General features: G+C 35.7%; 1 protein-coding gene across 2 annotated transcripts in view; it reads right to left on the reverse strand.

The window, feature by feature from the left end:
- Positions 1-24,171, reverse strand: part of LOC142981444 (cholesterol transporter ABCA5-like) — a 47,113-nt gene that overhangs the window by 20,091 nt on the left and 2,851 nt on the right. For both annotated transcript variants that reach the window (XM_076127374.1, XM_076127373.1), the window contains exons 2-11: positions 7,981-8,146; positions 6,858-7,037; positions 6,047-6,219; positions 4,818-5,049; positions 3,866-4,092; positions 3,395-3,473; positions 3,040-3,147; positions 2,530-2,673; positions 1,970-2,120; positions 657-798 (exon numbers count right to left, since the gene is read on the reverse strand). In XM_076127374.1, the coding sequence (XP_075983489.1) occupies positions 657-798; positions 1,970-2,120; positions 2,530-2,673; positions 3,040-3,147; positions 3,395-3,473; positions 3,866-4,092; positions 4,818-5,049; positions 6,047-6,219; positions 6,858-7,037; positions 7,981-8,146 (1,602 nt within the window). The remainder of the gene's footprint in view (positions 1-656; positions 799-1,969; positions 2,121-2,529; positions 2,674-3,039; positions 3,148-3,394; positions 3,474-3,865; positions 4,093-4,817; positions 5,050-6,046; positions 6,220-6,857; positions 7,038-7,980; positions 8,147-24,171) is intronic.

A 24,171-nucleotide genomic window follows, 5' to 3' on the forward strand; every position in this document is an offset into this window, starting at 1 on the left:
CATACAAAGCTCTTTACTAAGTTGTTGGGCTACTGGTGCAAAATTTCCATATGATCTATATGTTTTCTCAGCCAATTCGTGCACAATAACACACATCTGTCAAAGTCCACATACACTAATGATATTGTACATCTGTAAACAGGAGTGTGAATCATGTTTTGTACTTTGGCTCTATCAGCTCATCACAGCATGGCGTTTCATTAAATTGGCCGGCAGCCCGAACTTTAGAGCATTTTCTAACACATTTAGAAAGGAAATCGAAAGTGCTGAATGCCATTTGTAAATATAAATCTATTAGAAAAGTATTTTCGTGAAACATACATAGGCAACATCGTATATATGGTTTCAAGAGCACTTAATTATTGTAATACAGATTTGGCTAGTAAGATTTCTATTATCGTAAGCTGTCTTGGCCGGTATATCTTTGGGACAAAAATCATTCACTGCAAATAATAATTGCTCTCCCAATTTTTGATGTTTTGTGTGCGTGTTAAACTAAAGGCTTAATTAATTATACTGTTACTACTTACTTACTTACGTAGGTACTATATTTAGGTCAGTTGAACGTTTCCTTTTAAGTATTTAATTTTCGAGATGAAAATAGTAGCTTTACTTATATACATTTTTTTGAGTTCAGTAGTTTAAGAAGTACTTACCTGGGCACGGGTTCAATGTCCTTGTTGTGAGCGGCGTCGCCGTTGGAGTGGAAGTGGACGGCAGAGACGCGACCACGACGACTGCCGAGCCAGTACGACGGCAACAGGCAGAACCAGGGCTTCTGCTTGATCCCGTACTCACCTAGAAGGATACGTCATGTTAGTATGCTGATGAAGTGCAAAGATAATGTTTCGCGTAGCAGCAGTTCTGAAATTATATATCGGCTCTACCCGGAGCCCCTAGTACCAAATGCATAATAGATAAGCGCCATAATCTACCTACGGTGATAAAACCTTTACAATACTTTAAATGAAAATTCATCAATCAGGGTCAATTGACAAACAAAATTTGAAAATACCGAAGTTTTTACACGCATGGTGTACATTTTCAGAAAAACTTAGATACAATGATTTTTTTATTGAATTTAGACTAACTATGAGCAGTGCAAAAATTCAGTGCTTATGATGTGAGTGAAAAAAACTGTGCCGTTTATGGATTCTATTCTAAAACATGTTAGAGGTTAATGTTTTGTTTAACTCGTTTTCGACTATCCTGTTGGGACACAGATATAAAAGTTTCACGCTACACTTATAAAAATCATGTTAAATTGTAAACAATAAAGAAACCTTTGAGATTGTGCATAGTGATTTTTTGGTGATGATGGGTGGTCTACGATGTGATGATGTCAAACCTAAGTGCCTGTGTCGGCGGGGGCAAGACTTATTTGTCCCCGACGACACAGAGACCAAAATTTGACCGGCAGCTCTTGAATTCTTCTACACTGATGTAGCGTTTTGACAATTAAGTAAGCCCTCGGCTTGCCTGAAGATCAGTGATAAAGATAAGAGAAAATAAATCTTTATAAAGGCACTTTCTTCCGGAAAGTCGGGAGCTCACGTTTGACTAGTAAGTCTGAAGACTTCTGTAGTATCTGTCATGAATAAAAAATGAGAAGTAATCTAAAAAAAATGTTTACTGTTATAGTTCGACAATTTAGTAGAATGCTTTGTATGGAATGTGCACGAGTGAAGGAGATACATGTTGTGGAGGATATCCACCAAAGTCGCTAAATATTATACCAGTAGATAAATAGTGCTTTCTAAGACTCTCTTCTAATTTGTCGGACATACAAATGTGGTTAATATCGAGTGAATTTGTGACAAATGCATATTAGTAAACAGTACACAAAAAACATCATTACAATAGTAGCAACATAGCAAACAAAGATAAGGTGTAAAAATCCCATCTTGCTTTGCATAAGACATGTGCCGTTAATATTGCAATGCTGTAAATAGAAAGGAAAATTACTTACTGGGTACAACAGCGTCAAGCCAGTAGGCGAAAAGGCCATAAAGGACGGTGTCCACGGCCATCATGATGAGGCTGCCTCCGAAGGGCACTCCTGGACCACTCCACAAGTTCTCCCATGTCACACCCACGCCTGCCATGTCGAGGACTAACGCCTGGGAAGGAAACACAATAGCTTAAAGGTTGTTCTACTCTAAGGTGATGTCTACCACAAATGTAATACGCCTTTGTTTTGTCGTTTAATAATAAGTCCATGAATTAGGGGAGCCTTATTCTAGAAGATTCAAGAAAATTGTAACTAAATTAGAAAAGCCCAATACAATAGCTCTTTACCCGTCTAGGTAACTAAATCCGAAACTTCGTGATAAGCAATCAGTAAAATTCTATAATTAATATGAACATACACAAAATCATGTTCTTCCCATAGGGGTACGTAGACACCAAAGAACGCTTTGCTAATATCTCTACAAAGTTCTCTTACTTCATTAACATCTATACATCTTGTCATACAAAACCACCGGTTACTATTCTTTCTATGATATATATTATTTCAAAATCTCGTACCTTGTCCATGGCAAGAGCGTAGCAACTGGAGCTGATGAGGGAGACGAACCAGAAGGCGAGTGAGTCCGCGTTAGATACGAACACTTGTATGAAGTATAAGCCACTCATCAGATTGACCGCGAAACTGCCCAGGATACCTGCCGTCTGGAAAAACTTGGTAAGCTTAACTGTTGCTTACGAAACAAATATGGTGCTAGTACTAAGTGTTTTTATGCAGAAAAATATTTACCCTCTTTTTCACAAACACACTATAAACCTATTTTAGTTAAAAAGCTACTATAATATGTTTTCTCTTTTTCATTTCGCTAAGGCGTGAAAGAAATAAAACACTTTATAAGCCTTTCATAATTTCATATATTTTTATGAATAAGAGGGTTAATCTTTAGATAGAATATTGATTATTATTTTATTAATCACGATAAAAGGGAAGTTTCAAATACTTTGTCAATGGACAGTAATAAAATATGTTTGTATTTCAAGTATAAACTGCTAAAGTTTGTTGTTGCTTACCCGGGCTTTGTCAAAGAATGGTGTGAGCATGAACGCGAAAGTGATGATTGTGAAGCCAAACAACAGCATCAGCAGGAATATCAAAATGTACGACGAGTGCTGGAACACCTGCGAATGAACACAATTCGTGTTAGACATTTAACCACATTGAAATCAGCTAGAATTTAAGGAGCTACTATGAAGCAGACAAGAGCTGTTCCGTCAATTTTATCGTATAGAAAATCCGAATTCCTTAAAGTTTTCTGTCATTGCCATTCTCAATTATTAAGTTGTTATTCGGTTCAATCATATAACTTAAAACTCTCTATAAGTAAAATAATAAATATTTCGTAATAGCTTCTCTTGGTGAACGTACCTTCAAGGTGAAGAGCAGCACCGTGCTGACGACGGACAGTACAGTGACGAAGACAGCATAAATGAGAAACCACGAGCCCCTGGGAGAAGATAAAACAATTATAAATGAATCAATTTGACCCATTAATGTCCCACTGCTGGACAAGGGTCTCCTCCCGGAATGAGGAAGGGGTTAGGCCTTGAATCCACCACGCTGGCCAAGTGCGAGTTGAGGACTTTGAATACCTGCAAGAACTGTTCTAAAGAACTCTCAGGCACACGAAGTTGCATCGCGATGTTTTCCTTCACCGTTGGAACAAGTGACAATTATCCTAATACACACTATACTTCAAAAAGCAATAAGTGTGTTGCCTCGGGTACGAAGCCTCGACCACTTACGTGAGAGGCGCAACTTAAACCACTCGGCTAAAACAATTAAATTTCATAAAATAGATTTGTAAATCTATGACTTAAATAATTTAGTTCTTCTTACCAGTACACCGAGTCTTTCAAGCCCATGATCCTCATACCCTCCCTGATCTTCTTCTCCTTCTCTCCGACGACGAACATGAGGAGGTATGTGATGAACTGCGACAGCGTCATCACCATGTACATGGGCATGATGACGCGGAAGATCACCAGCCAGTCACCGGTGTGTTGCCGTTTTGGAAACTGGAGGAGATCGATGCGGGGGGGAGGGATCGATGCGTCGGTGTCCACCTGGGAAAAAAATATTTTTATAGCAATCATCATCTTAGGCAGTGGTTCCCAACCAGTGGTCAAAATCTGGTCCACGAGACAATTTAAAATTTTCAGGATGATTATTACACTTTATTTTTAATATACCTACTTACATAGTGGTCCCTGCTAACAAGAATAATATAAAAGTGGTCCTGTACTAAGAAAAGGTTGGAGAGCTCTGATCTCAGGCATCGCTTTCAGTCCTGTTATATTTAAGCCGTTCTAAATCGGTAGGATCGGATTGAGCGCCGATGTTGCTTCCAGATTAATGTAGGTTGTATGGTTGTCAGTACGTCAGCATACCTCTGAAGAAATCTAATGAAACCTATTATATGGACAAAGCCATATAAGTACTGACAATTCTATTAAACTAATCTATGTCTATATAATGTGCGCAGTTTTAAGTGACACCTAGTTATTGCAAAAAAAAAACTCAGTATGTTTATAATATTTAGTGTGGCTGTTTTTGTTTTTGTTCAAGAAAACGAGACTGCGTAAAATTTCCGTTGATTCTTACCACGAATTTTATTTAATTCCTAGCATCGTTTGAATGACATTCGTACTTGTAAATCTACTTTAACTCCCGAAAGTACGTAACCAAACATTTATTTCGCCCCATGATCGTTATCAATCATCGAAATTGTTACGAAACAACAAGGACTTTCTGAATTCGAGGAACTATGATTTTAAAATTATAGACTTACCTTCATTTTAATGTAATCGATGAGTGTCTGCAATGCCAAGAAGCCGGAGTAGTAGTACTGCAGCACAGGGCAGATGTCTTCCCGATGCATCTCGGCGAGGGGTATGAGCTGTCCTCCTCGCGACCAGTCAAACGCCTGGTCTTCTGTTCTCTCGCGACATTTTGCTGGCGACGTCGTGAGGGTCCGGGTGGATGGTGTTACGATTTGCGACGGGTTGGTACGGATTGTATACCTATAGAATATAATTTAAAATTATTTCTTGCTGTAGTAGACTGCCTCTAATGTCTGAGCTGTAGACGATGGTGTATCCGATTGCTAACCACGAGGTCCCGGATTCGAAAGGTCAGGCTCAGGTCGGACAAAATGCTATTGGTCTTTTGCTAATTTTTGTTAGATTAACATTCCCCATTGATCTTTTTTTTTAAATAATATCAATGGTCAATTCTGTACATTGAAAAATGTACAGAATTGACCTGTCTACAAATGTATTTTAAGTATAAATAGGTATATGGTAATAGGCTCGCCGCCTATTAGATGGGACTAAAATTGTTAATGGCGAAACGCGGTTGTATTTCAAACATCTCTGCCTACGCCTTCGGGTATAACAGCCGTGATATTATGCATAACTGTCAGTAATCCTGCTGTATTATACCTGTTGTACATTTTATTTTGTACGAAGTATTGTAGAAATTTACTCAATTTCGCGTAACTTAATTGTTAGTAAATTATTGGATAAACCTATTAACTGCATATTATATGTGACTCGTGTTATAAAATCAATACAACAGCTATTATTCCATTATGAAATTCACAAGACGGGTATTATAAAACAATATTTTATCTATTTGCAGAAAAAGCTATTGATTGTTGATACTAATATTCTTTGTCCAACAAACATTGCTTGAATTTTATTATTGCATAATGATTGCAGGATGTTGAGAATTTCATATTTCTTATTGTTAAATGCTAAAGTGATTTACCAACATTTGTAGAATAAAAAATAAGAATAACAATGGATACGATAAAATAAAAACTGAATATGACTCCCTATTTCATACAGCTGAAAACATATTTTATATTCATTATCCATAACTTTTATATATATGAAACACGATCTATTCTTTATGGATTTTTAAAACTCAAAATTTCGTTTTGTTCTCATCAGCATTGGCTTTTATTAATTTATTGTACATCCTTTCCTCTAGCGTTATAATAAAGTATCTCAGTACCTTAGGGCTTCCGTGGTGGAGGTAGGGTCCGTGTGGAAGATGAGAGCGATGGGGAAGTTCCGCGCGTCGTTGTGGTACGCGTCGTTCAGCTCCGTCGTGTTGTTGTACTTGATCCATTTGATCTGCTGCTGGTGGGACTCCGCTAGTAAAGAGTTTATCTCCTCCAGGAAACCCTAGAAAAGAAATATTTTGAAACAAACTAGATCTCTATTGAAATAATTTTATACAGGGTGTTAGGCAGATGTATAAGTGTAATGATGATATAGGCTGGTCTGGATTGCTAATAACGTTCGTTCCATTTTACCAAAATTAGGACTCACCGTTTTGGAGATACGATACTTTAAATTGAGCTTGTTTGTACTAGATTAAAAAAAAAACTCGAATGTTTGGTTTTGGACTGATGTTGAACAAGAATAAAGTGTTACACCGGTAATGATATTGTGTATCTTTAGAAACTTGAATTATGTCCACCTATCTATCATTTTCTGGCAATGAGTATGACAGGACTAATCTTATAAACTTTCACTCAGTACGTTTATTATTTGGCAATGTTTTAATGAAAGTATAGCAATAAGACTATATACTGTATGTTTTGTATATAACTTCTAAAACTGTTTTTCCCATCTTCACAAAATTTCATATCTAACCCCTTGTTCTTCGTAAATGACAAACACGATGCAATTAAAACCAACCCGCGCTCACTCAGGTAATGATAGGTAAGCAAATGACGAATTTTTTTTTGACAATCATATTTACAGATTCACTATGTTAACAATGATTTTCTTAGTTGTAAGAAAAATAAACATTTTACCATAGTTCCATTAGCATTAAGCCAGTCAGCAACAACAGCAATGGAGTGGTTTTCCGGGAAGGCATCATGATGGATCCTCAGCAACCGGCCTGGTTTCCGCACTTCAGCAAAGTTAGGGTTCGGGACCAACATCTTCAGAAATATCAGGACACCCAGAGAATATAACGGGACTAGCACCTCCTATAGAAAAAATAAAAAGTTTTAATCCCTACTAATACTATAAGTTATTCGAAAGAAACTCTATCTGTCTCTTCTTCATGCCTAAACTGAAACGATTTCGATGAAATTTAATGCAAAGTTACTATGATACCCTAGGAAGGGCTTAGATGAGTTTTTATCCCAAAAATCACAATAGGCTATATAACTATAGTCCGCTGAGGCGGAGTTATAGGCAAGAGCTAGTGAAAAGATTAATTGAAGATCGTACCTGCATTTGATAAAATATGGCTGCAATATTGGTACCTGTTTCAAGTAATAAGTCGGCACTATTAGTTATCGCAAGCGATATTGGCACCGTTCATCAAAATCCAGGTCAAACTTTGAAACAAATCTGGACTGAAACACCGGAATTGTAGCAATCTTACACCCGGTAGATGGAAATATAAGCTTAAGGCCGGTTTTCATCATTCTGAATAAGAGTCGGTTAGGTTATCATGTGGAATTTTGACAGTTGCTTTTACACATTTATACCCAAGTTTCACCACTCCTGGCAAATTTTAGATAGCGTATAGTTACATACATAATGTTAATTTCATAAATTTGTTGACAGTCTATCTATCATCATCAGCCTAAGCTTTCTTTTAACTTTGTTGGAGTCGTCTTCCAGTCTCACCGGATGCGTCTGAATACCAGTATTTTACATGGAGCGACTGCCGCCTATCACACCTCCACAACCCATTACACGATACCCTTCGGTAAGGCTAGTTGTCAGACTTACAAGCTTCTGACAAATGTTAACGACTGTCAAAGGTCTTTAAAAATGACAGGCGGAACCTACAATTTAACGAGCTTTCCGAAAATTTATCTAGATTACTAGACAGACTATCGCCCACTAATCCACTTAATCTGTTGGATATTCGACACTAATCTAGCAGTTTAAGTGCTAATAAGTATGATTACTCACGGCGAGGGTCTTCCTAGTGTCCCGTTTCTTGAGTAGTAGGTTCCTGACGACGGTGGCCCAGAGCTGTGGCCAGAATTTGGCCGCAGGTCGGGTCCCCATCGTACCACGCAGTCTGCTACCTACAGCCACACAGTCGATTTCGCTCGCCTCTTTTTCTCCACATTTCCTGTATCAAAACAATACCAAAATATATATATTAGGTCGGGGAAAAAGTCTTTTCGCATCATAGTATGTATGAACTTGTAATAAAATCTTTTCTTTACATAAAAAAGCTCGATATTTGGGTACCTCACGAGCTCACTGAAAGAAACCTAATGAACCGTGTACCCGACCTAATATTTTAACTGCTGCAAAAAGCATTATATGGATGGACTTAAAATAATGACAATAACTTTGGCTGCAAATAGTCGATACAAAAGAAAGCGTTACACGTGGAACTCTACTTTTCTTCCAGTAATAATATTTTCTTTTTTTACTTACATATTGTTAAACTAAACACTCCTACAATGACAAAAGAATACGTGTGTTTTATCAATGAAAACATTCAATTGATATTTTATCGTCTCAATGGAGTCAAGATCAAGAGACTATCTTTACCACTATTTAAATATAAATGAAAGATTCTACAATTACTTCTCACGTAGGGGATATTATACTGTGCGTTACGATATCACTTTCAACTGTTATATAGAGTTATTATATTATGTCCGTGAGGTCATTATCCTATTATGTTATTGTAGATATATTAATAATAGGAACAGGAAAATAACAGGTCTATTGGATTCCATTGCTGAGGTGATAACACAACATAGGTACTTTCTTCCGTTATGCGTTACCTGCAGTTTATAAAGAGTAGGTTTTGCATTTCACTGTTTTGAATTTATGTTTTATTTTAGAATATAACAAATATTTTATTTCAATTCAGTGCTTGTCCCGGCTTGGCTTGGTTACTTTAAGGAAGAGAAAGGGAGAGTCGAGTATTCGTAACTTTTATTAAATTAACAATGCCCATTGAGTTTTAAATACGTTTTTTATAAGAAAACTTATAAAACCATGACGACGACTATACCTTAGTAGTTTTTAAAGCCGAGATATTGATTATTTTGCGTCTGTAGGGTCTTAGAGTGTGTGTTATGACAAAAGGCAAATAAATGTTAGTCTAAAAGCTCTAGAAGACATATTGGCATAGTTTTTGCGACAGTTATGTTGGCAACTGTATGTTTTTAGAAGAAATGCGTCAAGGGGATGTGTTGGCGTCATTCACAGAACAGCTGTTTGTTTATGTTAATTGTCCGTTCAGTTCACTTGTGGTTTTTTTGCTGATGCATTTAAAAGTTTGAGGAAAAGTCGCAAAGAGCAGGATATGTGTTGTCGGGAAATTTTGTCTAGTAAAAGCTATGCATTTGTTGGTCTGTTTTTCCAGTTTGTTTATTTTTCAGATAGTTATGTAGAGAATAGTCTATTTGTCACTTATCCGAAAGTAATTATTTTAGAGTCTTTTGTTTTAATATGGTTGCTTAGCCGTCTAAATAATGTGTCTTAAAATTATTTTATAAATATTTAGATAAATATAGGTACTGTGTAATTCGTCGTAAAAACTGTATATTTTGCATGAAAATTGAGTCAGTCAACATTTTCATATTTTCAAACATATTTTTATTATTATTTTCGTCTGTGTATTTTAAATTACCCTCGGCATCTTTAATTGGAACAAGTTCAGAGATTTCTTTATTTCAAAACATTTTATAGCCAAGTAATTATCCAAAGTAGTTAAAACATTACAAATTAAGGTACTCATACAATACTAATATCGATTCAATCGAGGGTTGTTTGTCCCTATCCCTCTACGCCTAGGGTCAGTCTGCATATTGAAGGGCCGAGCCCCTTTTGAAACCTACCTTTTAAAACTGGACTTAACAAACGTATTTGGTTTATAAATTACAACGGCTAAATGTAGGGGTGTGCCGGCGCCTTTCCGTCGTGCATTTTGTATTGCAGGGGTCGTAGCAAGGGGAGCTTGTTGCCAAGCAGGAAAACCCTGTATCGATTTCTCAATTAATTTGTATGTACAGGTGTGTTCTTTATGACAGTAGAAAGGAACAGTCATAAAGGCGCCGATAGTGAATATTTTGGTTGATTGAAAGCTTGTAGTGAAGTTAATATTTATGATTAAAATTTTGTTTCTGACTGTTTTATAAAATAAGTTAGTTAAAATGAGAAAGTACGTAACGTTTTATTTACGTAACGTGAAAATGTGCTAGGTCAAATTTTGGGAAACTACTATTTTATAAAACATCGTCTAAAAGACATTTTCATCATTCTTAAAAGTCAAGTAATTAAAAAGTCGTTTTTAAAACACCGTTCAGTCGTCTGTAGTTTAAAACCAGTAAATAAATACTAACTTAAGGCATAAAGACACTCTCAAATCATACATTAATGAGAAATCATCATGGTCATTAAACGAAACAACTCAATCAAAGCAATGGAGGAAAAACTCCTAAAAATATTACATTTCACAATAAACTTTTATTAATAAGCCATCAAATAAACGATAGTAAACTTCATCCATCAATAAATTAAGGCTATCACTGCTATATTCGCCGCGATTGTAAATCTAATTAGAATAGGAAATGCGATAATTCTTTTCCTGTGCCTACGTCGGAAATCTTACAAGAGAAATGGATTTTCTTTATTTTTTCGACTGAATGAAAATGTAGGTATTTCATATTTTTATTACTTGATATGACATGGTCATGAACTGTTATGTTTATACTTAGTATTTGTGTATATTTTATAAACTTATTAGGTAATGAGTACTTTAAAATTACACTTCTTTATAAAAACACGACTTCTTTGCATTGGGGTAGCAAAGAGCAGAGAACGCCACTTGGTACGATCGTTACAAAGTTCCCTTACTTTATTTACAAAAAAAAATTAAAGTTTTCCGTCATTTAATTATTCTCATAACATCGCGTCTTCTTTCGCTCTAAAAAAGTTTAGACAGAAGTGTAAAAGATACACCTACAAGCAATCACACATTGTTAGTCCCAACAGTGGGTAAATCAAACCCTGTCAGCTTGACAATTAGATCAAAATATTTTGTTCATGCAGTAATTTTATTTCAGAGGACGAGAGCTCCCAAATAATTCAAGTAGTTAAATTATCTACCTGTCTATAATCTCACTCGTTAACTTGTATCAGTTTTATAGCAGCATGTTTTTATGCGATGTGAGAGAACAAGGTTACGTGTGTAATGATGGATACTGCACAACTGCACATGTGTGATGACACGTGTCGTAAACACACTTGACACTTTGTTTTGTAACGTGTGGGTGGAAATATTATAGATATGAACTGTGCCCTGCAGTTGTAAATTTATTTAAAGCATGTTTTCGTGAGCCCAGTAAATATGGTTGTGAAAATCTGCGAGAGGTTTTCAAATATTAATATAATATTAATATTTTTGGACAACTCACACACGGTCATTTGATTCCAAACTAAGCAGAGCTTGTACTATGGTAACCAAATAACTGATAAACATACTTATATACTTCTAAATACATACTTATATAGATACATTAACATCCAGCCTCAGAACAAATACTCGTGCTCATCACACAAAGATTTGTCCCGGGTGGGATTCGTACCCACCACACGCGGCGCTACGGTTATTGCGGCGAGGTGACCGCTTAAACCACTGCGCCAAACGTGCAGTTTCGTTTCAAAGATCTTTACTAACGAATAAAAACAAATATTATCTTGTTTTGTTATACTTTGAATAGTCAAGTGCGACTTACATAAAATGCTATAGCTTAGTTTATTTAAACCAGTGCTAAAGGAAGCTTACATCGAATTACTTCGTTAAAAATAGTACTTACTCGTCAGAGCTATGTTTTGTAAACCCGAATAACATTGCTGACTTTCTGATAAACACTTTCTTTCAATGTTATTGTCATCAAAACATTACCGCCCTTGCAGTAGAATGAAAAGTTTAAAAATTTTAAACATTAGATATTTAAACAGCGCACATTTTTTAACATACAAAAATGTCGTCAGCTAAAAATACAAAGTCACCGTTACGTCTCTATTTTAGAATGATTCACAAGAGCAAGTGGGTGTTCTTCCGGTAGCAGCAGGAACAAACCACGAATATAACAGATTACGCCTACTACACTCGTGTAATAATCTAGAACAAATAATTTAGCTTAAATGTTCACAGTCATTGTTCTACTCGTGTCTTACTCACTCACAGGATAATATATTATGTGTGTAAGTCATGTTACTAATATTATAAATGCGAAAATTTTGAGAATGGATGTATTTTTGCTTTTTCTGGCAAAAATTGCTGAAGTAATTTGAATGGAATTTCTTTTACAGTTTAATATTTTGGATACCTTTAACTCCGCAGGCGCTATGATAATATAGGGTTTAAAACAGTTTTTATAATAATTAAAAGTTTAATTGACTAGTGTAAGGACTGCAGGCCTAATCTCTTTTTCATTCGGAGAAGAGACCCTTGCTTACAGTAATTTGTAATATCATGTCAGTTACACAATGTAGAGCCATAATATCGAATCCACACAATGCTAGACTGACTAATATGACATTATCCAATTGCCATTACCCATCAAAAAACTCACCCCCTAATCCTCAAAATCAGCGGTCAGGAAACTCCCACAAAGGACAGACATCACAATAATGTCAAAATAAAATCAATAAATATCCATCGTTCACAAGCGACGAGGCAATTACTTCAGTGTCGATTACTTATCTAACTTTCATTGCCACTTACATTTAATAGCTTACACTTAATTGTACTGAACTTGTTCTATAACACTTTTAATTAACTACTTCTTTGTAAATTGACCTTTTGTATAGCGATTCCGATAGCTTTGTGACCTATGGGATTGTACTTGATGTAACATTATCCTTGTTATAGCCGAAGGCGTGGGCATAATCTGCTGTTTATTTTGTTGGTCCGATGTAATAGGAGACGGGCTTAATACAGATATTAAAGATATTATTGTAAACATCCCAAAGTGCCATCCCATCCCATCCAAAGAAAAATAAAATGAATCCCAATACTATAGCTTGGGTAAGCCGCAAACTGAATTCAAATACCTCGTGATCAGAAGCCTTATACACTACCACTGAGACTAAAGGGATTGTCTGCATTGACCCATTGTCCAAAAATATTAATGTTTGCAATAAAACAACTTTATTATCTATCTAGCTATGTATATCTAAAGTAGACGCTAGTTAGTCATATAAAAGAACTTATGTTCCTTGTCAGTCTCGCTAGTCTGCTTACTTCATTGCCTATTCTTAATACAAAGACTTCGTACAATCGTGACTCCAAAACTTTTTTCTGTAAAAGTCGGATAAGAAAATTGCTAGTGTTTCATATCTATACTAATATTTAATTAATAATTTGTTTGAACGCGCTAATCTCAGAAACTACTGGTCCGATTTTAAAAAATATTTCAGTGTTAGATAGCCCATTTATCGAGGAAGGCTATAGGTTATATCACGCTACGACTAATAGGAACAGAATACCAGTAAAAAATATTACAAAAACGTGGAAATTTTGACCCATTCTCTCTTATGTGACGCAAGCGAAGTTGCGCGAGTCAGCTAGTAATACATAAATATGATCTGTTATTCACAGATAAATGTTCATAATCGTCCTTGACCTATCTTTGAATTGGCACGATGGTGCCATGACGCAGGCAGTTATAGAGTTATGGGCATTATGGTGATGTGGGCATGGTATCCAAGGCGCGCCCGCTGCACCCAAGTGGTCATGGTCGACGTAACACAATGGTTACTAATAAGCAACGGATATAATGCTAATGGAGACATTAGTATGGATTATTACGATAGGAGAATTTATGTGGGCTCGTTTTCTGTGCTTGTACTTATAGTGGTACTTTTTTGGTGAAATAAGTTGTGAAAGTAGAAATGCGAGTAGAACAATTTTGTTATTTTCAATTTCTCTATTTCTGTGATATTCAGGCCAATCTTATTAGTAGTCCAATTTATATTTCGGAACAATTAAGAGTATGTTTGTTTTACACAATATTTTGTATTGATCTTAGCAACTTTTTTAACAATTTGCATTTCTAATTAAACATTGAATTTTTTATTAAACATTAACATTGAAAATTGCATTTCTATATGCTTATGCATCTTTTGGTCTTCAGTTTTACATCTAGTCAAAGACACATTATACGTTATCAAATAAAAATCCTAGCCCAATAATAAAAGTTTTCTCATGTAAAACAGAATGTTGCCGGTCCGCCGTGGTCCCACGGTGGGCGCCACTAATGATTTCAAACGTAATTATAGTCGTAATTAAAACCGACACCGCTCTGAACTTCGTTGTCTATGACACGGTATCCATCAAAGTAATGTAATTACTTTGTATATTCATTACTTGTACTTATTTATGCGCATAGTTTAATGTTTAATGGGAAATATGGCTGTTTTAACACTAGTATTTAGCTGTTGTACGTTTTGTGACAAAAAGGTATTCAGAGAGTTCCTTTTAAAAGACAATTCCCCCACTCACAATTGCTCTTGTGTCGCAGGGACTTTTACAAACATACAAACAACGGACGCAAAGTACTACCAGACACGAAACAACAACTTGTGAAACGCACGATTCCCACACGGAGCAATTATTTTTGCGATCCACAAAAATAATTGTTTCGGGTCTGTTTGTAATTTGTGACCGTGTTTGTATGTTTGTAAGAGTCCCCGCGACACAAGAGCAATTCTTAATGCGGGAGTTGTTCTTTTAAAAAGAAAAAAACGAATAGGAAAAGTATACTAATAATTTGTAGTGAGTAGGTATAGAGCACCAATTTCTATCGGCGATATGCAACTCGGCTATGTAATGAAAGGTCAACTTTTTATAGGAAACACGTGACAGTTATTTTTACAGTTTTTTTCGGATTTGGTCGTAATTTGTGTCCGTTGTTAGTATGATTGTAAGAGTCCCGCGACACAAGATCAATTCCTAATGCGAGAGTTGTCTTTTTAAAAAGAAAGAAAAGAATAGAAAAAGTATACAAATAATTTGTAGCGAGTAGGTATAGAGCACCAATTTCTATCGGCGATATGCAACTCTGCTATGTAATGAAAGGTCAACTTTTTATAGGAAACACGTGACAGTTATTTTTATGTCAAATGTCATTTGTTATTTGCAATGACGTGTGTCTCTCTATTTTCGTTGTAGTTAACTATTTAAATACCGTGAGCGCGTGTGTTTAATTACTTGTATTTAATAATAATCTAGATGTAAATATTTCATTCACAGTTGAATTTTATACGTAGTAAAAGATACGTTTTATGATAATCTCAACAAATGCATGGATAGATCCGCGGTTACATATGCACTTGCAAAGATTTCAGGTGCATGAGCCCGACAATGATATATTGTTATTAAAATTTGGAAATATTTCACATTCATCAAGTCAATTGACGAGATTCAAAAGGAAATAGCTTAAAATATATTATGGCATTTTACTCATTCTTTAGCTAAAAACATAACGTGCAACTTTAACGAGGCAGAAATCTCCGAATTGATAAAGACAGTCCACTACATTTAAAAAAACAGTTCACTACATTTTTTCAGTATTTCGAGTTGCAATTTCGCTGATAACAGTATTAAAACAACAAAACTAGTGAAAAATACCCCAAAAACTGTAACCTCCGGTTTCCGAGTACATTTAGCGGTAGTTTATCTATTTAATAGCGTTTAAACTCATACAAAAATCGCTATTGAATAGATAAACTGCCGCTAAATGTACTCAGAAACCGGGCATTAGATAAGTACTTGAATATCACAATACCTTGATAATTCCTGACATATCTGTGAAACTGCACATAGTGTCACGGGATGACTGAAAGCTGATAACTAAGCGTCAGTCGTCGAGAGTACAATATACAGTGCATAGACCCACAGACCCTCGTAGGACATGCGCAAATCCCTTTTACAATTCGCAAGTGATTGTGTGTGTGCAAGTAATAACTCACACATCGGGTTTATAGAGGGGTATGCGAGACGGTTATATTGATTCATGAGAGCTTCATCCCCTTTATTTAAATAGCTAGGTACAGTCCAGACATATTGAAGTGGATTAATTAGTATTCCATTCTCCCCAATTTGTGTATAAGGGATGCCTGCCTCGGTATGTATTGTCCCCGCTTTCAATGTATCGACGGCAGATAAAGGGATGTTTCGTATGATTTTATTTGGCATGTTTTTAAATATTGTAGAGTAATATTAACTACTTTAGTACATACATTTAAATATAATATGACGCCTGTTATACTCGAAGGCGTAGAGGTATGAACATGTTTGCAATTAACAATGTTAGTCCCATATAATAGGAAGCCAGCCTATAGCCATTAACCGGGCGCGTTACCAAACTCCGGGCTACTACTAAAAGTAATTTAATGTAAATTGGAAAGAAGACCAATAGTACTTTGCCTTACCTGAGAATGGAGCCTGAAACCTTATGATAAGCAATCGGATACACTAACGAGTACTAGAGTAGGTAAGTATTTATAAAGTGTACGTAAAACGGTGTCTAACGGTCTTTGACCCCTCGACATGTAAGTAACAGAGTGCGTGACCTCTGTACTCTATATGTAGACAAAGTTAGAATTTCGATACCTGAAGCCAACGCACTTGACTACACCAATTGAGACTAACCAATATTATAACTGCAAAAGTGTGAGAATGGATGTATGTACTATTATTGACACAACACGCAAAGAGAATTGAACGTTTTTGAATGGCTTGTGATATATACACATTATTACACATAGTTTATTATAACCTATAGCGCGATTCTGTACAGTCAGTACTATCGAGTATCGAGAGTATGATATTTATAATGAGCTGCAAAAATAGTTCCTATTTCTCGGTAGTTAGTAAGTTGTTGATAGTCCATATTGGTATTATAGAATCGCGCTACTGAATTAACGAGTAACCCTCTTATTCATTAAACTACATGAAGTTATGAAAGGCTTATAAAGTGTTTTGTTTCTTTTACTCCTTAGCAAAATGAAAGAGAGAAAACATATTTTAGTAGTGGTTTAACTAAAATACGTTTATAGTGTGTGTATGAATAAGAGGGTAAGACTACTACCTACTACTCTTTACCCCGAGAAATCTTTTCAAGCGGCGTCGTAAGCAGAACTTCCCTATAAATATGTAAATCGCTAACACAAAGTAATTCGGTGGAGTATCACAGTACTTATATCAGGTTGATTAGCCAGATAATGTCAAGCGGGGGTCCTATGAAGGCGGTGATCAGTTAAGCGGGTGACGTCAGCGTCGCGTTCACTTGTTTTACTCAATCGATACTGAAAGGTCGCTGTGGCCCGCGCGGCCCGCGTTACAATGTCACAGAGTGACAAATACCGTACAACTTTTTCGGTGTTTCTTAGATGCAAAGTTGCAGATATTCTTATTACTTTCTCTATGAAAGGCCCAGTTGCGCGATTCTGTATGACAATCTGATCAGCGCCTCCGACGGGCGTCGTAGTTACTATTTTGGCAGTACATTCTAAATGTCAAACTTTCGATACTCGACAGTACCGACTGTACAGAATCGTGCTTCTGATCAAATACCCACGGAAGAAATGTGAACCGCCTACGTTGCCAGCAAGAGGCTCCTTCAACCAAAAAAACTACATTTATATGCGGTATTATATTTTTAGTTAAATAACTGCATAATGCATATGGATTGTTATTGTTGACACTTAAATACCGTAGCAATAAATAACACCATTGATTGGAAAAGTGAAACCAAAACAATTAATCCTATGAACATTTCTTGATGGGCTTATTGTTTATTACTGGTATTTTCAGAAACCAACATCACTTGGCCTAGAGAATCTTCATTTCTAAATACAGAGAATGTTAGTACTACTGCTGGCACAAAATAAATAAGTTTATATTTTTATTTAGTTTTCTGTATCGGACACATAGCCGGGCGAGAGTGGAAGGGTGATATGGGTAGACGCGGCAGACAGGAAGGTGTTGATTAACGAGGGTGATTCGCACCCCAGTCAGATATATTGACAGACACACTTTAATGGACTGCCCGATGAACACCCGGAAACACTATCTGACTTTATTTATTTAAGTTTTAAGTGGAAATAAACGATAAAAGAACGTATATTGTTTATATAATAGAAAACGGGAATAAACGCGAACTCCCATTTTACCTTGAAAGGCCTCATTCCCGTATACTATTTTATATTAATCATGCAACGCGAAAGTTTAAAATCGTATTTATTTTGCTGTTAATTTAATTAAGATCATTAACCAACTTTTAAAATGTTTTCATGTCACCGTTTGTAAAAGAGGCGAGTCTATTGTCTTTTCTGGCCACCCTATAGGCCTTAACAAATGCCCCTGCTATTGACAATATAAAAAGTCCGACTATATCTACTTAATCTTGATCTCAAAACCGAGATCCCGTAATCAGTAGTCGTAATACTCAGATCATAGAAGGAGTTTTATAAATACTGCTTAATATTATTTTTTTGCAATGTAACATTAAATGTGACAAATACAGTTAAAGATTAGTTCTATTTTGAGCAACTAAAAGTATGACTCTTAAACAATTTAACACTAATACTTTTAATTTGTAGCTCGAACAATGTCGCCTACGCATCTATGCTTTTATTAAAACTTAGATAAAAATACTCTACGTGATGCCATTTTCAACTCAATTGTTACTAGTTAGTAAATCTAGAAATATACTAGAAAATTGTCAAGAGGCGAGTTAGTAGAACAAAGATATACCTACTAGTAAATGGCTGAATACTGGCTCTCAATTTTTTGTTTATCACGTTCTGCCACTGATACTTTGACATGTGTTTTAGCCATAGATAAACTTTGAGCAGCACTTAAGCAGAGGAATGATTCTCTACAGTCTGTAATATTGAGTATCGACAGTCTTATATGTATAACGTAGGGCAAAAGTAGTTTTTATGGCGATCGTTAAAGGCGCTGATCAGATTTTTATACAAAACTTCTCGATAGTCTAGCTAGATAGTCAATAATGGTAGAGAATCGCGCTACTGAATTAACAATGGAGAAGTTTTTTGGTCATCTGTGTTAAATGCCTACCAAAACTTAATGCCACTTAATTTGTCTAAGAATAAAAGGTCAAATTCCCTTTGATACAACGTGATATATGAATCCAATAAATATCCATACGACTTAATGATATTTCTGCATGTCGATATACAATAAAATCTAACAAAATTAACGTACAATATATGAATATATACGTGTCAATTTACTGAAAGTGTCGAGCAACTCACACGCGAGAGCCTGTCAGCTTTCCATCTATTTATAGCCCACAGTTCAATGACTTCTAAAAGTTTTCAACACTGAATTACGAGCTAATACTGACCGTATATTTTATTAAAATATGCAGAAAACTCTAACGGCTTCGAGCGAATATTTCCAAAAACTTATGACTTTATTGAATGGAGTCATAATTTACGTTAATAGGGCTATTTATAATAGAAAATTGAGATTCCAGGAATAAGTCAATGTTTGGGCTTCGAGGTTTAACATATCCATTTGTGTGTTATAAAGTTGGCAAAGAGTATAATTTATAAGTAAGAATTTCCATGGGTTAGCGCATTATGTATAAACAAGTTAATACGAATTGCAGGATCGGAAATTGTTCGATAAGTTTTATCAAAATTCATGTTTTTCACCAAACCTTAATTTAAGATTATTTTCAGTCGATAATCTTTCAGTCACACTTATCTTCTCATATTTTCGTTAAGACAAATTTTTACAGAATGATTTACAAATATTGCTCCTTCATCCATTACACTGTGCCTCTCATCTATTAGAGGTAAATCGTGGATAAACAACTCTTATCTTTAACTTTTCCCGTGAAAAAAGCCACCTAAAAAAGTAATGCACGTCCAAAGAGTTTTTCATAGTTGCACCACTATATTTGGTACACTGTGACAATGTTTATCATTCACGTCACGTTACAGCTGACACTAATAAATTCAGTGGAGCGAATCCCCCGGCTTGGATACAGAGCGGTGATTCCACTCGTTATGGATTTATACTGATATTCTGATAGTATGATATTCACTTTTTCGTTAGCATATGGCTGGATTAAACTTTTACTAGACGTAGAATTGTAATATAAAGAAAAGGAGCCAAGACTGACTAATTTTAAAGTGTAAAAATTGAGACAAAAAACTGGTATTTCGGTATTGATTTGTTCGATATAACGATCTCTGGCCGTTTCTCCCTCTGCGTTGAAAAGATTTACCGTGGTAAAATCTATCTTAAGTGTTAATTCAGGTTCTAATCTATCTGTATGCCGAACTTTATCAAAGTCTACTAAGTAGTTTTTGCGTAAAAGTGTTGCAAACATCCATTCATCTATCAATTCAAACTTTTATATTAGTTGTATTAGATTTAAGGTCTAACCCCTCTCTCATTACGGGAGGAAACCCTTGACCAGCAGTGGGACATCAATTAAATATACTTATTATTAGTTGTATATTACGAAACTACTCTTCCTCGTCATGTTTCACGTGTATATAGTATCGCATGATAGAATGCGTCGCCGCGATTGTGTCGTTCACGCATGGCTGTTGGTAAACAGATTAGCCATTGAAGGCTTCACCGTCACACCGTCATTGTCTATCCACACGGATCAATTGTTCTGCGCACTTTATCTTTTCTACTAAGACCTTTCATGTGAGAAAATATAACCTTTTAAACCTAGTGCCACAGAACGATATTGCCTAAAATTCGTTTGTATTGCATATGAGTTATATTATGTTAGACTAGCTTTCTTCTCGCGTGAAATTTCACCGCCTTCGGGGAGAAAATTGCCAAAAATCCTCTCTTAGTGCTCCTCTACATTTCCTAAGGAATCTTAATACCAGATTTCAACTTTCTTTGCTTAGTAGTTTCGGGTGTGCGTTGTCCATCAGTTTGTCAATCACTCAGCAACGGAAGAGTTTTATAAATATTGATTGATGGTTAAAGAAAGTAGTTTTATTTTCATTGAGACACTTGCCACCTTTTCCCTACATTTTTTTTAACAAAATATTCACACTTACGTTGGCAGTTTTACTGTGTTTTTAGTGAATCTATATTGTCGACGTGACGAATATAACCACGGTCATTTATATTGGCAATATGGAGGGATGCCCTAAATATCGCTACTTGGCAAGCACCTACACTCTCTAAGCTACTTATATATAAATTTTCGGCTCGATATAACAGTGATTGAGCTTTGCTATAAGTAGTTATATGTCAGTGTAAATTCACGCAATTATTCTTACTGAGACGGTATACCTACTCTAATATTCCTAAAAAATATTTCTGCTTATTATGGCTGTCTCTGGCCTCTACTAATCCTTATGGGAAGAAAGTGTGATTACATATGTGTATGATTGTCCTTTTGAGTGCTACCCTGTGCTTCCCTTTTAAAAATATTGTTTAGCTTTTCTTCCCCCTCAATGAAATCATCATAAACAGTGTTTCAAAACAAGAAAGTTTTGTCTTAACTTTACTACAACTTACAAGTATTTACGGGAACAATACCTACCTCCTGACTTAATTCTGTGTCCACAAACTTCTATAGTTAATTTTGGTGCTTACAAATAAATGCCAAGGTCCTCCTTTGTACGGGACCCGCTCTGATTCGCGCCGAGACATTTTGTAACGATACAACATCACACCTATTTACTTAACACTTTCACAGCTTTATAAAACTGAAGGGATAAATACCGATGAAAATAAGTCAAGTGTTACCAGCCCATTAATATAAATTTACTTTTTCCATAAAACTAACATTCCATAAAACTAACCTTCATTATTATTGCGAAATACATTTTTATATTTTTTATTGCGTCTTTTTTTACGCGTTTTGTCCCACCGCTGGGCAAGGGTCTCATCCTGGACGAGGGTCCATCAAAAAATAAATATTTTTATTGTACCTAGGTTCTTTTCCAATTACAATCAGCTATCGTTATATGATTACACGTGTTATTTCCATCTACACGTGTAATCATTTCCCACCAGATAACAGTTACAATCCGCTAGATAACAAGTGTTAGTATAATCTAAACAATTTTACCCACACGGAAAAGCTCGATGCACAGTACACATCAAACCTCAATCTCCAAATAACATATCCAGCGAAGGACACACGAATGTAAGGCAAAGGCATCAAGTCAACATTTTTATTATTCACGTATTTGGGACAAGTTTTTTATTACTTTCCTAAGTGTATTCATATTTCCATGATCGCGAAGGACAGTTGTGTCAGCCAATACAAGTTTCTGTTTGTATAATCTTGTTTGACTCTACGATTTGGAATTCAAACATCATTTGTGAGTACACCCGGGTGAGATTTCGGCATTCTGAAGGGAAGGAAGAAAGTACACAAAAACTTAAAGACTGACTAAACCTGTATACACACGTAAGTTAAGCTAAGTTCGGACGTCGATTGACGTGTTTATGAGTTCTTTGTTATAATTATCATTTACGTTTGCTTTTCAAAATTACTTGTTATCAATTATTGGTTTGTGCAATCGCTTAAAACATTGCTTATATTTTTCAGATTCATATTGTTCTGGTTTTCATTAAGAACTTCGGTACATAACATCTTAAAAGGTAGTATAATTTTACATCCTTAGATCTTATCCTTATAACGAACGAGCATAATCAATTATTATCTTGTTTACATAAAACCAAAAACAGCCATTACCGTGTCAACAAACTTTAAACACATTGACCAAATTAAATCGCCATAAAGTTCAGCAGTTACGTGCTTAATTACAGCAAATATTTGCGGAAGGACCAGGGACATGCGGACGTGACGTCACAACCGGGGCGAGTAAACACGGCAAGTCGGACAGTGGGTAGTCACGAAATTAGTCTCCACAGACCGGCGCGGTGAATAACGGCGGTAACGTGATGGGATACACTGATTACTTAATGTTTTGCTCCATTTGTGGGTTTAATGACTTTCATCTTTCAGAGGCCAAAAGATTTTGGACGTAACTTGGCTATTTATTGTATTTTGATAAGTAATGTTTAAATAAGATGTCGTTTAAATGACAGAAGACTTTAAAATACGACGAAATTAGCTTATTGAGCTTCTTTGGCTATTTACACAGCAATATTTTCTTCAAAAGCTTTCCGAAAAATGTTATTAATATGAAGTAAACTGCAAAATGCAATACGGCATGAGAAATAAATAAAATATTACTAAATGCTTTTAGCTAGGTACTACTAAAACTTATATTACAGACCCACGTTGGGCGCCAAATGTCTACATTAATCGTTTTTCTAGCGCCAACAGGAAAACGCTTCCCCCACAGTTACAACCTTTAATTATCCTTGAACTTACATAATAGAAGCTTTATTACCAGTGGCTAAGGTTCATAATTGATTTGCAAGGCAAAAGCGTTGGTTCAGCCCCGGCAGACATGACGGCGGCGTATAGCGCGTGCACGAGATCGAAGCGTTTGACTTGGCATGCGTCCCGACTTCGTGCTGTCGTTTTATTTATTTCAAGTCAACGCGGATGTAATCTATATTTTTGTGTTTAGAGCAAATGGGTCTTTCTATCGGCAGACTAATTTGTCCTTGAGATTTTTGTTATGTTTATCACGAACGCGACAAAACTCAATCATTCAATTGGACCAACGACGGATCGTAAGCCAGTATTAATCTAAGTGCTACAACAAAGTAGGAGCAGACAGTATTATACAATTGCAGACCCTTTAACCTTGAAAAGTTAAATACGTCTCCGTCCTTGGAAATAATCCAAGATGGTAAAAAACGATCTTAAAGTACTAGCAAATTGACCCGTTTTAAATTATATTCAATGAACAAAAGTACATCTTTTATGCTTATTTCACACTATCGTAGTCCATTGACGGCTCGGTCAAGTGGTCCAGTATAAATAGCGGGATCTAAATATAACGTTATTGTTGTTCAAATAAAACTTTTATATTTAGCTGTGGACTTAAATAGCGCAGCTGCGTTTTTTTCCTTTGATCGTGATATAGGGGAGCTTTCATTCACCAATGAGAGGGTTTTGTTCAAGAACCTGATGTTCAATATGTTTAGCTGTAATGTTTGGATAATAACTTAACTTA

Source organism: Anticarsia gemmatalis, chromosome 20, assembly GCF_050436995.1.
Source record: "Anticarsia gemmatalis isolate Benzon Research Colony breed Stoneville strain chromosome 20, ilAntGemm2 primary, whole genome shotgun sequence".
Lineage (NCBI taxonomy): Eukaryota > Metazoa > Arthropoda > Insecta > Lepidoptera > Erebidae > Anticarsia > Anticarsia gemmatalis.